The sequence below is a fragment of the Corythoichthys intestinalis genome, chromosome 11, assembly GCF_030265065.1.
Source record: "Corythoichthys intestinalis isolate RoL2023-P3 chromosome 11, ASM3026506v1, whole genome shotgun sequence".
NCBI classification, from domain to species: domain Eukaryota; kingdom Metazoa; phylum Chordata; class Actinopteri; order Syngnathiformes; family Syngnathidae; genus Corythoichthys; species Corythoichthys intestinalis.
In genome coordinates, this window is record NC_080405.1 from 56,848,040 (window position 1) to 56,864,935 (window position 16,896).

Sequence of the window (16,896 nt, forward strand, 5' to 3'; positions counted from 1 at the left end):
GTCCCACTTCGGCTTTACTTCCGCTTTATGATGCGACGTCACGGTCTAAAAATAGCTTGCGTGCGGTACGCCATTCCATGTTTCGATTCTCTGACCGCTGAGCTGGAAAAAATGCTACCGAAAACGAATTTTTTTATAGATATGGATGTAAAACTCTCGATTCTTGGTTAAAAGCATTTTAAAAAATGTGCAGTTAGCGTTTATGTTACGTAAATATGTTGAAATACAATGCTAGACTGTTAGTAAATGTAGCTAGCGGCCGCCTGATGTAAATAGAGCTTTTCCGGTGAAAATTCTTGTGAATAAATTCTTAAATCCCCGAATTCTTGATAGATATGGACATAAAACGGTCTCGATTCTCGGTTAAAAGCAAAAAAAACGTGCAGTTAGCGTTTATTTTACGTAAATATTGTGCTTGTCGATGCATTTGTGTCATCGATGACGTCGACTAGTCGGGACAGCTCTACCTGTTACTAGAGGTGTGCGAAATTTCCGATTCTTAGATTATTCGCGATTCGGCCTTGGAAGATTCGAGAACGATTCACAAATATCCAAATTCCGATTATTGAAATATGTCAAGTAAAGCGGAAGTAAAACACACTCAGCACGCCGCGCGGTCTTCGGGACGCAATGAGGAATGGAGCGAGAGTAGCTAAACATCATGTTTGTCGTTACCCGGCCCCTCGGGTAATGCCAATGCTCAACTCACGGCTCTAGCTCAACTCATGCCGCGAGATAAAAAAAAAAAAAAACAGCAACATACCTGACTGCTGCCGAAAGCTGCTACAAAGTACGTCCACGATACATAATGTTAAGGTAGATATCATATTTGTGTAGGACTAGATGTAGAATAGACTCGGTGGCGATCGCAGCACATGTAGAGAAAGCTAGATGCGGGCGTTAGTAAACGGCCGCCATCTTAAAGCAGTAGACTTCCCTGCAAGGCTGTTGTAGCGAACCTACCAAGCGAACCTAATTAACTTTTTATCTAAAATACTCCTAAATTGGTAAAATATTGACTTGAATCTATCTTTAAAGTAGTTTTGAAACTTTCACATGTCGAAAGTAGACAAAAGGGAAATTATGGAATAACGGGGGCAATTTTAACAATTTAGACGGTTGATTCACAACATTAATTGAATGCAGTTTAAAGTGCATGTAACACGAAAAGTGGAAGCGATTGCTATATTTATTTAGTTTTTTTAATCCTGCGCCATGAAAATGAGTGACTTCCGGCTTCGGTCTTGCATTGAGGAGGAGGGCGCTGTGACGTGTACGGTAGAAGGCGTCCTCTTCACTATACAGCATACTGTTGTGTATGAGGACTAGGGCTGTCCCAAACGACTAATTTTCTTCCGATTAGTCAGCCGACTATTTTTACGATTAGTCGACTAATCTAATAATTACAAAAAAATTTTTTTTAATTTTTTTTTAACTAAGTTAGCAATGAAATTTTTGTTGACGCTTATCAATTCACAAAAAACATATTGGAACACTCAAATTATGTATTAAAGTACAAATAAACACGTAAATAACAATAATAAATCACAAATAAACAATGAGTTCAAATGCTGATAGAATTAACTAGTGTAGCATCCCGATTGAAAAGATGGTCTCTTAAACTGATGGTTTACAACTTTTATTCCATCCTTGATGTAAACACACCGTAAGAGCTACGGTGCACACAAATAAAGCAACACAGTTAGAAATTAACAAAAACTTTTCACCTTTTTCCTTTTAAACCTTATTTATATATCAATGAATTGCCTATATGAATTGCCTTTACCTTAATTTATTACCTTATCATTAACAATCTCTCCCTTGAGTGCAATCACTGTATATACTGTATATATTTATGACCTTTTAACCTTATATAATTTTCTATACCATAAAATAAACCATAACATGAAATAAACCTTTCAATTAGCATTAAGAACAATACTAATAGCACTTATAGGCCCATTGTCAATGAAACATTATTATTTAGTAAGGCGACAGCACCCTTGGGTGTACAAAAAATGAAAAAAAAAATTACAAACTGTGTGAAGGCGCTTGAGGTGTTTATTCACGGCTGACGTGCAGCCAAGCTTGGCATTGAAGAGACAGGACAGAAGAGTGTACTCTCCTTTGTTTCTTTGAAATAAGGCAATGTTTTGGACACTGGTGCGCTTTTTTTGGCTTTGTGCTGCTTTCCCCGCTTGCAAACAGAGCATCCGACATTCTAACTTTCCACGCATATATTTTTTTAACCCTTCATTAACCGTCGACGGGATGTTGTGCTCGTCGACGGATTTACGTCATCGATGACGTCGACTATGTCGACTAGTCGGGACAGCTCGAATGAGGACGAAGGATTCAGCTGATTTTGCGGATTAATACATTTATTTTTCGCATCACGCCAGCCAAACGGCTGCAGAAAAATTCTGTATGAGGGAGAGGCGTATGCGCCTTTTTGGAGTTTCAAAAGGTGCCCATTCACCGTGGATATTTACTGTGGGACCATTGGACTTACGAGGAAGTGAGTAAACATCTTGTTTAGTATTATGTCAAATGCGAATACAGCGATTACAAAGTAAACACTACAAACTTTCTTTAAATAAAGGACTACTTACGTTTGATCATTGATAGGCTTATAAAAAGCTCTCCTCATGCACATTAGCTGCACGTTAGCTGCACAACAACTGCAGCCGCCCTCCTCTGGGGAACGAACTGTAAATTGCTCTCCGCCGAGCGGTTTGCCGATCCGCGAAGACAATCGACAACCCAGTCGTCATGTCAAATAATACGGGCTAGTTATGTGTGATTTTCCGCTTCGAAGACTTTGAAACATCACTCGGTTCGGGTTAGCGTGTCGGCTAGCTGTCACGCCTTTTGGTTTGTTTACATTCTCCGAAGCTGGGGAAGGGAAATGACATAAGTCCGATTTAGGTGTCATAAAATATCGTTTGGGAGGTGCGACAGTAAAGGTGAAGTCGACAGTTTTGACCATTATGGAGTAATTTTGCCAGGTCGACCTGAATAAATGCATTTTTATGATTTCATGTTCCATTTAACACAAGACTGTTATTTGTCATGACCATGCCATTTATTTAGCAATTGGGGAAAATACTTGGATAAAAAGAATATCCTGTAAAAATAATGGAGTAGAGAGACTGAAATAACGACATTTTGCGGCTGTCTTTGTCGCGTTTTCCTCGTTCTGAATAATTCCCCTCAATGGGCTGAATAGTAAAAGCGATGAGCCCAGTCTACCGCTGACTTCATCCACCTGTTGGGGACGCTAAAGCCCTATAATGGTAGGCGTGGCTAACCGGCAGATTAAAAGACTAATTTCTCGTCATCTGCGCTTTGCTAAATATTTGTATATAGTCGAATCGTCTCAAAATATGATTCAAATTCACATAATAATGCCATTTAAGACTTTTTTTCTCCTGCCGTATGCTCTTTAAAGCTGCTGATACAGAATGAGGATTTGAGTATACTATTTATGGGTTTTAACTGTTAACTTGATACTGAAATAATCGTTTATTGAAGCCTGCGAGGCTATTTGTTTGTAACAAATGTACAAAACATTAAAAGCAGCTAATAGTGGGAGGGGGGTGTCATCAATAATCGATTTATAATCGAATCGTAGCCTCTGAATCGTAATCGAATCGTTAGGTGCCCAAAGATTCCCACCTCTACCTATAGACCCTACCCACGTGACGTCACAACTCCGCTCTCCTGACTGGTACCGCCCAATTGTCCGTCAACACATCGTGTTTACCTGTTACGGCTACGTACATTCCTCCTATTTACGGCGTGTTTTTCTGCTCGTTAACATTAATAATCAAAATGGTGAAGGCGTGTGTGGCGGTCGGTTGCAATAACAGAGAAGATAGACGGGGAGACTTGAAGTTCTACCGGATTCCGGGAGACCCGGAGAGGAGAGAGCGAGATGGGCAAGAAAACTGGGCTCCAAACGATTACCACAGATTATGTAGTAGTCATTTTATATCTGGTAAGATGCATTTAATATATATTTAGAGGGTTTTGGGCTGACAACCACAATTTAGATCATTGCTAGGCTAATCGCCGACAACATACACGTATGTATGTAGTGAGAGTGCTATCGCTAAACCATATAAACATTAAAAGCCCTAGCTCCATTGACAAATGACATGAAATACATTAAGCCTGAGTTATACTTCCGCGTCAGACCTACGCCGTCAAGGAAGAATCGAGTTACGACCCTACGCCGTAGCCTGACGCGCACCTCTCGATTTTTGTAACCTTCGCGTCGCGTAGACGCGTATGACGTAGCGAAAACCGACTGTGATTGGTCCGCTCAGACTGTTGTTTCCGGTTTACCGCGAAAACACCGCCATTGTACAATAGAATCAAACATTGTTTTCTACACGCAAAAATGGACCAAGCCGACGGGAGTATCATCGAAGAGCAAGTCTCGTCAAGAAATTATTATTGTGATTGCCAAATGGCAAGGTCGGCGATCGAAAAAATAAATAAATGGAAGAACCACCGAGACGTGGGTGGTCGGAATCGAGTGGCCACACGAAGCGGTGACCCAGTCGGCCAAAAACTGCCAACTTTTTATCACTTTATGTCGTATTTTTGGTTGGTGCACTTCATCATTTACTGTGTACATATGTTTGCTGTGAGTCTGTGACTTATTTACGTGTCACACTTCAAGTATATCAAGAATAAAGCACAGATTTGGTGTCAAGAGTTGTTTTGATCTTTAATTTTCAATAACAGACAGTTCACACACACGATACATCGTCACTGATTGAGAGTGCCTCGGTGCTTTTTATGATAACCTTAAAATCAAGCCTCCCAACGCAGTTTGGGAAGTTCCCTAGACGCCAGAAATCTGCTATGGCTTCCCACTGGCTGGTTGTAGGACACGGCAAACAAATCGGGCTGGAGGGCTTTGCAGACCTTGAACGCAGTGCTCGACGCCAGTTTGAAGTTAGCCGCCACAGCTAGCTCTCTCCACCGGAGTCTAAAACTCTGTGCGGCATCAAAAGTCGGCCAGACCGCCTCGAAACAGTCTTCTGCGTCGCCTGCCCCTCAACATTTGTATGTTCAATATTTATTCAGTGTTGATGAGCAGAATATTTACTTTCAAGAGTTCCATATTGCATTGTTTATTTTTCTCCGACTAGCGGAAGTAAACAAGCATGCCCCAAAACCGTACAAACATAACGCCACATCCCTCTAGTGGCTTGGCGGTGAATTACAGAGCAACGCGTTCCCTCACCGCAGAACTATCAAATGTCGAATGACGCCGTAGTCGCTACGCCGTCACCGCAACGCGGGAGTATAACTCAGGCTTTAGACTTGACAGTGGATGTTGGCAAGAACAAAAGATTTTGAATTGAACATTTCGTAACTCACCTTTCCAAGCACAAGATAGATTCCTGCCGAATTTTCGTGGACGAGGACCTGTTTCACCCAACCAGCAACGAAGTATTTATAAGCCTCCAAGCTCTTAAAGTTTTTCCAACTTTCGTGAGAATAGGCTGATTTTGTGTGGACAAGATAGTTGTACAGTTCAGGGTAGCTAGCAGATGTCAGGCAAATACGGCGGAGACAGCGGGTCGAAAAACATCGATTTAGGCATCAAATATGGATCTGGCGAATGGATAAACTGAAGCTTTTCCACATAACGCCTTTTATGCAACGCATCAAGTGAGTTTACGGCATCCGAAAGCACCGGGTCTTCCATGAAATGCATTATAAGTTGCTCGAGCAATTGCGACCATTGATAATACAGACACAAAATGACGGACAAGGGGGCGGAACCATACAGCGAGCACGTGATTTTGTGACGTCGGTGGGTAGGGTCTATAGGCGATCTTGAAAAAAGTCCATATATCGGTTGACCTTTTAGTTCAATACATCCACCTGAAGTGTTACACCCTAGCAGAAGGAGTGTGTGTCCCTGCGCTTAATGTGCAACGTGCGTGTCGCTCTAACACTGTTTTTTCCCCCCCTTCACTACTCCCCTCCTTTTTCCTCACATTTGATGGACACACACTCAGAACTTCCCGACGAAAAATGATTTTCCACCTTTATTTTTCTTGCATTTTGACACCCCGACAACACGCGAGCACTCGCATTCACGCTTCCGTCCATTCCATCGGTTTCCATTTCCCCCTCATCATCCTTCCTTCTCCTTTCCTGGACTTTACATCTATTTCTCTGTCCCTCATCCTGTCCACTTGGGTGTCCTCCTTCTCTCTCACACAGTGCTCTGTGCCTCGCTCTCTCTGGCTGGGCTGCTCGTCGGTGGCCGAGAGTTTGTGTGCACTCAGGTGCCTGCAGAGCATCCCCTCCACCCGGGCTCACAACCAGGTTCTGCCTCTCTCCTCTTAATTCCTCCTTTACCTAAAGCCCACCATCCCACTTTCATCATTTCTTTCTTTTAACATGCATCCACGTAAACCCTTCCTTACAGAATGTCACATTTGAAGCGCACTACTCTTCGGTCCCTCCCTGGCGCGTTGCTAAAAGCATGTTTGAACACCCTTAGAATCAAATAAACCACACTAGTCTAGAAGTCACCTCTGTGAAATGGGCCACCCATCAGACGTACATTTTTGCAAAAATGCCAATCGTTTGTGCTGCTATCGTTATTAAGATATTTACAATTCTTTTATAGGTCAATTTGAGGTCAGCCAGCCCCCCATTTTGATTCAAAATGGCTAAAATGGTGCCAGTTTTTCATGCTTCGTTTGTGCTGCTATTTTTTTTTTTGCAATGTCGAGATAATAATTTTGATGGTTGACGTCACGCAGCTCCGCCCTATTTATCGCAAAAATGGACCCGAAATAGTGGCATTCGTTCATGCTAGGTTTTTACTCGTTTGTGCCGTAAAAAAATTTGTTTGTACTGCTATCGTTTTGTAGATATTGACGTGAAAAAGTGGCTTGAACTTTTGGAATTTCTCACATTTCTGCATATCACCATCTAATGTGTTTTGATCTTTGTCAAAATCACACAGATGAAAAAATAGTGTCTGCTTTAACTAAAACCACCCAAAAATGTATAGGTTTTTATTAGGGCTGTCAAAATTATCGCGTTAACGGGTGGTAATTAATTTTTTTAATTAATCACGTTGAAATATTTGACGCAATTAACGCATAAATGCCCCGCTCAAACAGATTAAAATGAGAGCACAGTGAAATGTGTACTTGTTGTTTTTCGGAGTTTTGTCGCCCTCTGCTGGCGCTTGGGTGCGACTGATTTTATAGGCTTCAGCAGAATCAGCACCCATGAGCATTGTGTAAGTAATTATTGACATTAACAATGGCAGGCTACTAGTTTATTTTTTGATTGAAAATTTGACAGATTTTATTCAAACGAAAACATTAAGAGGGGTTTTAATATAAAATTTCTATAAATTGTACTAACATTTATCTTTTAAGAACTATAAGTCTTTCTATCCATGGATCGCTTTAACAGAATGTTAATAATGGTAATGGTTGATTTATTGTTATAATAAACAATTACAGTACTTATGTACCGTATGTTGAATGTATATATCAATCTTGTCTTATCTTTCCATTCCAGCAATAATTTACAGAAAAATATGGCATATTTTATAGATGGTTTGAATTGCGATTAATTACGATTAATTAATTTTTAAGCTGTAATTAACTCGATTAAAAATTTGAATCGTTCGACACCCCTAGTTTTTATATTTTAATTAGGCTAGCAAACAGTGACAGCAGGGGGAAAAATAAGTCATCACATTTAAAATTTTGTGCACCCCATTTTGGCAGCAAAAACTTCAACCGGACACTTTTTGTAGCTGCAGATCAGTCTGGCACATCGATCAGGACTAATCTTGGTCCATTCTTTTCCACAAAACTGCTGTAGTTCAGTCAGATTCCTGGGATGTCTGGCATGAATCACTGTCTTTAAGTGATGCCACAGCATCTCAATGGGGTTCAAATCTGGACTTTGACATGGCCACTCCAGAACTTGTATTTTGTTCTTCTGAAACAATTCTGAAGTTGTGTTTTGGATCATTATCTTGTTGCAGCATCCATCCTCGTTTAAGCTTCAACTGTCTGACAGACAGCGTCAGGTTTCACTGCCAAACTTTTGAATTCATTCTTCCATTAATGATTGCAAGTTGTCCAGGCCCCGAGGTAGCAAAACAGCGCCAATTCATAATGCTCCCTCCACCATGCTTCACGGTGTTGATGTAGGTGAGCTGTTCCATTTTTCCGCCACACATGACATTGTGTGTTACTCCCAAACATTTCAACTTTGGTTTCATCAGTCCACAAAATATTTTGCCAAAACTTCTGTGGGGTGTCCAAGTGCCTTTTTGCAAACATTAAAGGAGCAACAATGTTATTTTTTTAGACAGCAGTGGCTTCCTCTGTGAAGTCCTCCCATTGACACCATTCTTGGCCATAGTTTTACAAATAGTTGATTTGTGCACAGAGATCTTGTACTGTGCCAATGATTTCTGTAAGTCTTTAGCAGACATTCTAGGGTTCTTTTTGACCTCTCTGAGTATTCTGCGCTGAACTCTCGGCACTATCTTTGGTGGACTGCCACGCCTTCGGAGAGAAGCAACAGTGCCAAACTCTCTCCATTTGTAGACAACTTCTCTTTCTGTCGATTGATGAGCATCCAGACATTTTGAGATGGTTTTGTATCCTTTCCCAGCTTTATACAAATCAACAATCCTTGATCGCAGGTCTTCAGAAAGCTCTTTTGACCGAGCCATGATGCCCATCAGACAATGCTTCTCATCAAGACATTTCTTACCAGGTGTGTGTTTTATAGTGGGCAGGGCAGCTTTGAACCACTCATCAGTGATTGGGCACACACTGACTTAAAATGTTTTATAAAAATTGGTTTTATAAAAATTGCTCTTTAAGTTTGCTTAGGCAGAGAGTTCACTTATTTACCCCCTTCTGTCATTCTTTGCATACTATCCGCATTAAAATATGAAAACCTATAAATGTTTGGGATGGTTTTAGTTAAAAGCAGACACTGTTGTATAAAAATGATGTCAATCATTTGTACTGATATAATTTTTAAGATATTTACAATTCTTTTCTAGGTTAATCTGAGGTCAAGCATCCCTGTTTTGATTCAAAATGGCTAAAAATGGTGCTAATCGTTCATGCTTCATTTGTGCTGCTATCGTTTTTGAGGTATCGAGATATTCATTTCGAGGGATGACGCAGCCAGCCCTGAAGTGGTGCCATTCGTTTATCCTATGTTATGTTCTTTTTACTCGTTTGTGCTGTAAAATTTTTCATTTGTGTAGCTAACGTTTCATCGTTATGTAAATTTTTATTTTTATCATTTTTATTGTGTTGTAAATACGTTAGCGTTAATAGCATTTAAGTTAGCGGACTTTTGTTAGGCTAATTTAAACTACAAAATTTACATATTGATGAGACTAGATTGACGTTTGAACACCAATTATTTCGTGTAAGGTGTTTTTTTTTTTTTTTTTTTTTTGTTAACATGTGTATCGTTTTGAACGGAAGTGTACATATGTGTGTTACAGCTTTACAAATATTCAAAAGTGTAGGAAGTCAAAAGCTTCAAAAAGCATAATTGCCTTGTTTGCTGTCTGTCAAGCGGAAACACTTCACATTTAGTGAGGACAGAATGCGTCATATTAATAAAGTCAAGTAAAAAAATATGATACTGTGAGGTACAATAAGGTACTGTTTACGCTAGTAAAAAAAGAAGACAAAATGGCGGACGACACTCTGGTATTGTAAAGTCGAAATCACGCACGTCGAATATGTCGTAACCCGAGGACTACATGTAGTAGTGCAAGATGGGCACTTTTCTCATATTTATTTGGATAACTTTGAAGTTGTTACATTTATCATTATTAAAGCATCCAGTGTGGCCTCACAGTGCAGTTAGCTGTCAGACAATATTGGTTATTTGCTAAAGGCATTATTGGACAACTGTAATGTAGACAGATCTTGGGTGAAGACAATGATCATCACTAACGCCAATCCTTTTGTTGTTTTTCTATTTTGTCGTAGTTATTCTCAAAAGAAATGAAAGACCACATTGTGGTTGTGAGTATTTGTTTTTCATTTCTCAAGCCAGTCTCTGCTTTGATTTTCTCTCATATTGTGCCCAAGCTGGCCCGTAACAGCCAAGATATTGTTTGATTTACTGTTGTCTTTTTTTTCCCCCTCTGCAATGAAGAATGGTTGTGTTCGGTGATTAGGTTCTTCCCTCCGTGTGCGACTTGTCATGTGTATGCACGCAAATCTCAGTATTCATGACAGTTACCCTTTCTTGGCTGTTTTCGTGGCACTTCTTGGTCCAGCGCTAACCACCGCTGTCCTGGCTCAACCCAGTGCTTTTCGCAAACAATGACTTGAGTAATACTGAGAAATACCGTTTTATACTGAAACATTTATCTTGTCTTTTGTCCACAGAACACGTCGGGTATGGAGTCACAAAATCTAGTGGATGACCTGTCACCAAAGAAGAACACAGTTCTCAAGGTATGCCTTTTTTTCCCATGAGAATAGTTTGAAAGCACATTATAGTCTAAATGAGACAAGTCCGCTACGGTGGCCGCTAATGTCAAAGTTCAAATGTGAAAATGTCCCCGAATAGCACACTGTCACAGTTTTCAGGGTCCCCTAAGGTCATTATAGAGTCTTAAAATGTCTTAAATGTAAAATCCAGCTAATCAAGACCTTAAATTGTCTTAAATTTAATGGAAAATTCTAGTAGGTGTTCAGGGTATCCGCGGGTTATTAAAAGTATTAAAAAAAGCATTGAATTTAGTTTTCCATTATTAAAGGTATTAAAAGTATTAAATTAGCTGTCGTAAGTCCAGAATTTTTTCACCGTGCTTTTAATTTTCAAGAACATCTCAGTGCAACCTAAATTATATCCGTGACGGAGTTTTTTTTTTTTTAAATCCATAACGAAGATGACGCATAGAATTTTTACGATGCACTGCACCTCGTGCGTGCGCGCCGTTAGCATCATTAGCATCAACATCACAACAGCAGGCAATCACACAGTACTGTGTGCTAACGCAAGGAACTGCTCAGACGCCTTAGTTGTTATGTTCGACGAAAGCCTCAACAAGACAACCAAGTTCAAACAGTTGGACCAGCATGTGAGGTATTGGATCGGCGACCAAGTCGCATCCAGATACTTTGGGTCGCAGTTTATGGGTCATGCGAAGGCAGTGGACCTGCTTAACATTTCAAAGTAAGTTGCCAATTTCTCCAATTAAAATGTGTTGGATGCAATAATGTATCTCTGCACGTTTTGCCTTTCGAATGAATGTGAATTTCGCAGTTTTAACTCAAGAGTTAGCCATGTTCAATGGGGTATTGGCACTAGCCTTAGCATGGATAAACCGGAGTCGTAGATTCACCATCACTCTCACATACACAACACGGTTGACACTGTCTATTATTGGAACGAGTGCGGGGTAACGTTGATCTGAATAACATAGCATGGTGATAGGCAAATTATAATGTAGGTGATAGTAAAACACCTCCTGGTATATTTAAATGTTTTTCTTGATTAAATAAAAGTATGGATTTTCTCTATCTGATTAAAAGAAATGTCTTCAATAGCTAACAAAGGATTAACATGTGTTTTGTATACTTCTTGTAATGTGATTAGAAAAAAAAAACGATTACCAAGGGAAATGGTCAATTGTAGCTTTTTTATTTTGTGGTAATTAATGGTAAACTACTGCCATTTAATGGCTGTTTTTTAAACTTTCACTGCTAATTGCAAGCACTTTACAGTTAAAAGGTGGCCAACTTGACAATCACCTACCTACCACCTTGACTGGGTCCTCTTAAAAGGGAAACCTGTTGTATTGCAAATGTAATTTCTGAAGTTGCTTTTCAATAATAGTGTAAAATCCATTTTATCCTGGGAAAAAAAATTCTGAAAGACCTTATATTTAAATGTGTTTTAATTGTATCTTCAATAAATGTGCATTCTTTTGTCAAACACACTTAGTATTTGAGGTTAAATTTGATTTTCAGTGCTTTATTTTTTTAAATATTCAATATTATCTAAATAATGGGTGCGAGAAAAGTATTAATTTTCAGTTGAAATGGCATTAAAAAAGGTCTTTAAAGTCTTGAATTTAGATTTATCAATCCTGGGGGGACCCTGGTATTAAATTTGCAGAAGATTCATTCAGTGCCAGGGTTGCTGCCAAAGTCTTCCATTAGGATAGTGTTAGCTCGCTAGCTGCCATTGATGGTGCTAGACATCCATTTCATTTTGACTGGATTCTAGTGCCGTCAATGGCACTGAAACTAGAGCATTCACAGCCACTTCCTATTGACTTTAGGGCATTTACATGTGAATTCCTGTTGAGTTTGAGGGACATTCTTTAGCCACTTTCTTTTCAGTAACCCAAAATCAAAAGGAAGTGACCTGTAAATGCCCCAAAATCAACAGGAAGTGACCTGTAAATGCTTCAACAGGAAAAGGAATTGACCGAATCCCCCAAAACGAACATGTTGTCTGACATTGGCTGCCACTGAGGGCCATAGACGTCCAATTGCCTGGGCTGCCGGCCGCAGGAGTGGGGGGGAGGTCGGGGCTCCGATCTCGCGTCGCCCCGCGGCGGCTCCTCGGCGCTCTCCTGCCTCCGCCTTCCCCTCTCTTCTCTGCCTGGGTATCCGCTCTGTCGCGGGTCGCTGGTTGGACACCGGTGTATCGGCTGGATGTCACCTGCTCCGGCGGGGGACCCGGCCCTGCCCTAGGCTCGGTAGGCAGCTGGCGGTCCCGTGGCATGCCGTGCCGGTGAGGGGACTGCGGCGGCGGCTCGTGGGCTGGGTGGGCGGACGGGGTGGGGTTTGGGGTTGGTGGTGGGTCCCCTCTTCTCATCCCTGAAGGCCAGTTGATGGAAGCGCGGGTGGCCCAGGTGACCTAACTGGATCCCAGGGGGGTTGACGATGGCTCCTTTGCTGGGCTGCTGGAGGAGCGATGGGCTGTACTGCCCCCAGCTGCCTGGGTTGGCGCCCGCGCGGCGTTTCCGCTCGTCTGCTTGGCTGTTGTTTGGTTGGGCTCGCGTGCAGCTGGTTGTGATTGGGCACGCTCGGGTGAGGGGTCCTAGTGCCGGGATTGGCGGTGGAGCGGCGTAGGGTCGGTTGCCAATGGGCTTACACTCGCAAGGGATTCACACAATTAATGGGTTCTATATCACAGTGCTGATTTGTGTACACTCTAACACTCCCAATCACTTAGCTTATGGTTTCCCCCACCCTTCTTTCCCTGTCTTTCCCTCCCCACATGGTGTCAACCAGAAATACATCTAGCTGACGATAGCACCAACATATTAATAGTTAGTGTAGCCGTTCAATGTGTTTCTTGTTGTTGCTTTTCTTTCTTTTCTTGTGTTTCTTTATTTTCTGTTCCCCCATAACCCCTTCCTGTTTGCTGCTTTGTCATAATAAATGAGGTATGTTGCATGATCACAATGGGAGCGTGTCATACTCTCAATGTGAAAATTTCAAACTGTTCAGAATGACCATTTGCTGCCACCCTCCCACTGAAAATGGATTGGATGTGTACTAGTCGTAAACTCGCAGCAGAAGAATGAAAACAACTTGTTTTGTCGCCCATGTATCGATAATTATTGTGTGATCGTTATCCTGAGCCTTGTATCGCAAATCGGATCGTACCTTGAGGTTGCTACCCTTAGTTTGTAATAGTCCAATAGAGTTGACCGTTCTCCTCTCCTCTTTTCTCCTCGCAGCTTAGTAACGGTCCCGTCGTGGGTTCCCGCAAACGCCCATCAGAGGGCAACTACGAGAAAGAGAAGGAACACTGCATTGCCCTTTTTGACCAGTGGTCAGAGGCCGACCAGGTGGAGTTCGTCGAGCGTCTGATATCCCGAATGTGCCACTACCAGCACGGCCACATTAACTCTTACCTCAAACCCATGCTACAAAGAGACTTCATCACAGCGCTGCCAGGTACAAGAAGCAACACGTCGTTCTCCAAGAACACAATGAACATCCTCATTAGAGAGCTGCACTCCTAACTAACAGTTGACCGATATGGGATTTTAAAAGGCAGATGCTGGTTTTTCAAAAATAAATTAGCGGAGTCTAACCCGATTTTAAAAGCTGATATTTTAGATTTTTCTACATATTTGTTTTTTTAATAAAAAGCAGATGTGTTCAGGTTGATATTTTTTTCCCTGCCATTTCATTTTGTAACACTGGCCACTAGGTGGTGCAAAATCATAGTAAACAAAGATCATCACCCAAACAGTGAACATAAGTTATTGTATTATATTGGCTATATATCAGCTGATATCTGCCGATCTCGAAAAAAACGTCCATGTATCGGCCCGATATATCTGCCGACATTGATAAAATCATCAACCATACAGTGAACCAAGATATCATATTATATCGGGCGAATTTGAAAAAAATTCCATATACCGGCCCGATATGTTAGCTGGCCAACATATCGGTTGACTTTTATAAGAAAGATTGGCTAACATAAGTTCTTCTAGTATATCGGCTATACTTTGGTCAACGATTTTATTTGACAATTTTAAATCTCTCTGTACTCTGTACAATGACGATAAAGGCTATGCTATGCTATGCTATGCCCGATCTTGAAAAAAGTCCTTATATCGTCTTGATATGTTAGTCAGCCAACAAATCGGTCAATCTTGATAAGAAAAATTGACAGCCAAACGAATTTAAAAACATTTGGGTGACAAAAAAAAATTCTTGGGGGTTTAAACAAAATAAACCATTTTTGACAAAAAAAAAAAAATGGGACAGTAGACAAAAACATAATTTGACCCAAATTTTTAAAATATATTCGATTATATTTTATTTTTAATTATAATTTAAAACAAAATATACTGTTAATTTAAAACAAAATATACTGATTTTGACAGAATATATTTCTGCTGGTGCAATTTTTTTTTTAGGCAAAAACGGTTTACATTGTTTTTGAAAAAAAAAAAAAAAAAATTTGACCCGAATACAATTTTTTAAAACAAAATAAACCATTTTTGTTTGTCAAAAATGGTTTACTTTGTTTTAAAAAATATATATATAATTTTTAACCCAAATACTTTTTTTTTAAACAAAATAAACCATTTTTGACTGGGAAAAAAAATTGGGACAGTAGACAAAAACATAATTCGACCCAAATATGTTTGTCTTTCTGCTATCCATTTTAAAAAAAAATATATATTTAATTATATGTTATTTTTAATTATAATTTTAACAAAATATACTGTTTTTGACTGAAAAAAATATTTTCTGCTGTTGCAAAAAATGTTTGTCAAAAACTTTACTTTGTTTAAAAAATATATATATATATATAATTTTTTTTTTTTAACCCTAATACAATTTTTTAAAACAAAATAAACCATTTTTATTAGTCAAATATGGTTGACTTTTGTTTTAAAAAATATGTAATTTTTGACAAACACAATTTTTGTAAACAAAATAAACCATTTTTGACAAACCAAAAAAAGAATAAAATTGGGATGGCAAAAAAAGCTCCCAACATTTTGTCCAAAAATTCTTACATTTTTCAACTAAAAAAAATATTTTCACTGAATAATTGGACCCCCCCCCCCAAAAAAAATTTTTTTTTAAGCAAAATAAAACAATTTCACTGCCAAAAATCAAAATACAAATTATATACGATTATATTTACTCATTTTAAATGTCGTTGTACTCTGTACAATGACAGTAAAGGCTTTTTATTCTATGCTATACTATGATATGCTATGCGATGACCGATCTTGAAAAAGTCGATATATTAGCTCAATATATTAGTCAACTTTCAATTCAACTATTAGCCGATAATATTTGCCGATTTTAAATCTTGTTTAACGCTGTACAATGACAATCAAGGCTTTCTCTTCTAAAGTCCATTTATCGTCCCGATATATTGGCCGACATTTTCTCTTAACCCGTTTGATTTTGATCGAGAGTGTAGATGTATTCAGAAACCCTGGAGGGGAAAAAAAAGCATTCTATGAAATGTGACTGTTTCAAGTGAAAATAATAGCAAAATATTACTCTCTTATGTTTAATTCCACCTTTGTCTTCTTTTTCAGCCCAAGGCTTAGATCACATAGCAGAAAACATCCTGTCTTTTCTGGACGCACGTTCGCTTTGCGCGGCAGAACTGGTGTGTAAGGAATGGCAGAGGGTCATCTCGGAAGGCATGCTGTGGAAGAAGCTGATAGAGCGCATGGTCCGTACTGACCCACTATGGAAAGGACTGTCAGAAAGACATCAGTGGTGAGATTGGATTGGGCCTTCTTAAACCGTACTTGGAGTCAAATAATAATGAGGAAACTAATCATTGTTTTCCCCTTAGGGAGAAATATCTGTTTAAAAATCGCACATCCGAAGTCCCGCCCAACTCTTATTATCACTCCCTATATCCCAAAATCATCCAAGACATAGAGGTAAGTGATTATTTATTATTTATAGGGCTGTCAAACGATTACATTTTTTAATCGAGTTAATTACAGCTTAAAAATGAATTCATCGTAATTAATCGCAATTCAAACCATCTATAAAATATGCCATATTTTTCTGTAAATTATTGTTGGAATGGAAAGATAAGACACAAGACGGATATATACATTCAACATATGGTCCAAAAGTACTGTATTTGTTTATTATAACAATAAATCAAGATGGCATTAACATTATTAACATTCTGTTAAAGTGATCCATCGATAGAAAGACTTGTAGCTCTTAAAAGATAAATGTTAGTACAAGTTATAGAAATTTTATATTAAAACCCCTCTTAATGTTTTAATAAAATTTGTAAAATTTTCAATCAAAAAAATAAAGTAGTAGCCCGCCATTGTTGATGTCAATAATTACACAATGC

At 39.4% G+C, this 16,896-nt stretch overlaps 1 protein-coding gene across 2 annotated transcripts in view; it reads left to right on the forward strand.

Annotated features, from left to right (window-relative positions):
- Nucleotides 1–16,896, forward strand: part of fbxw11a (F-box and WD repeat domain containing 11a) — a 39,892-nt gene that overhangs the window by 4,487 nt on the left and 18,509 nt on the right. Inside the window, exons 2-6 of one of the 2 annotated variants that reach the window (XM_057849672.1) lie at nucleotides 10,041–10,076; nucleotides 10,446–10,514; nucleotides 13,763–13,982; nucleotides 16,106–16,292; nucleotides 16,372–16,462. In XM_057849672.1, the coding sequence (XP_057705655.1) occupies nucleotides 10,041–10,076; nucleotides 10,446–10,514; nucleotides 13,763–13,982; nucleotides 16,106–16,292; nucleotides 16,372–16,462 (603 nt within the window). The remainder of the gene's footprint in view (nucleotides 1–10,040; nucleotides 10,077–10,445; nucleotides 10,515–13,762; nucleotides 13,983–16,105; nucleotides 16,293–16,371; nucleotides 16,463–16,896) is intronic. The other variant, XM_057849673.1, reaches the window with a different exon arrangement.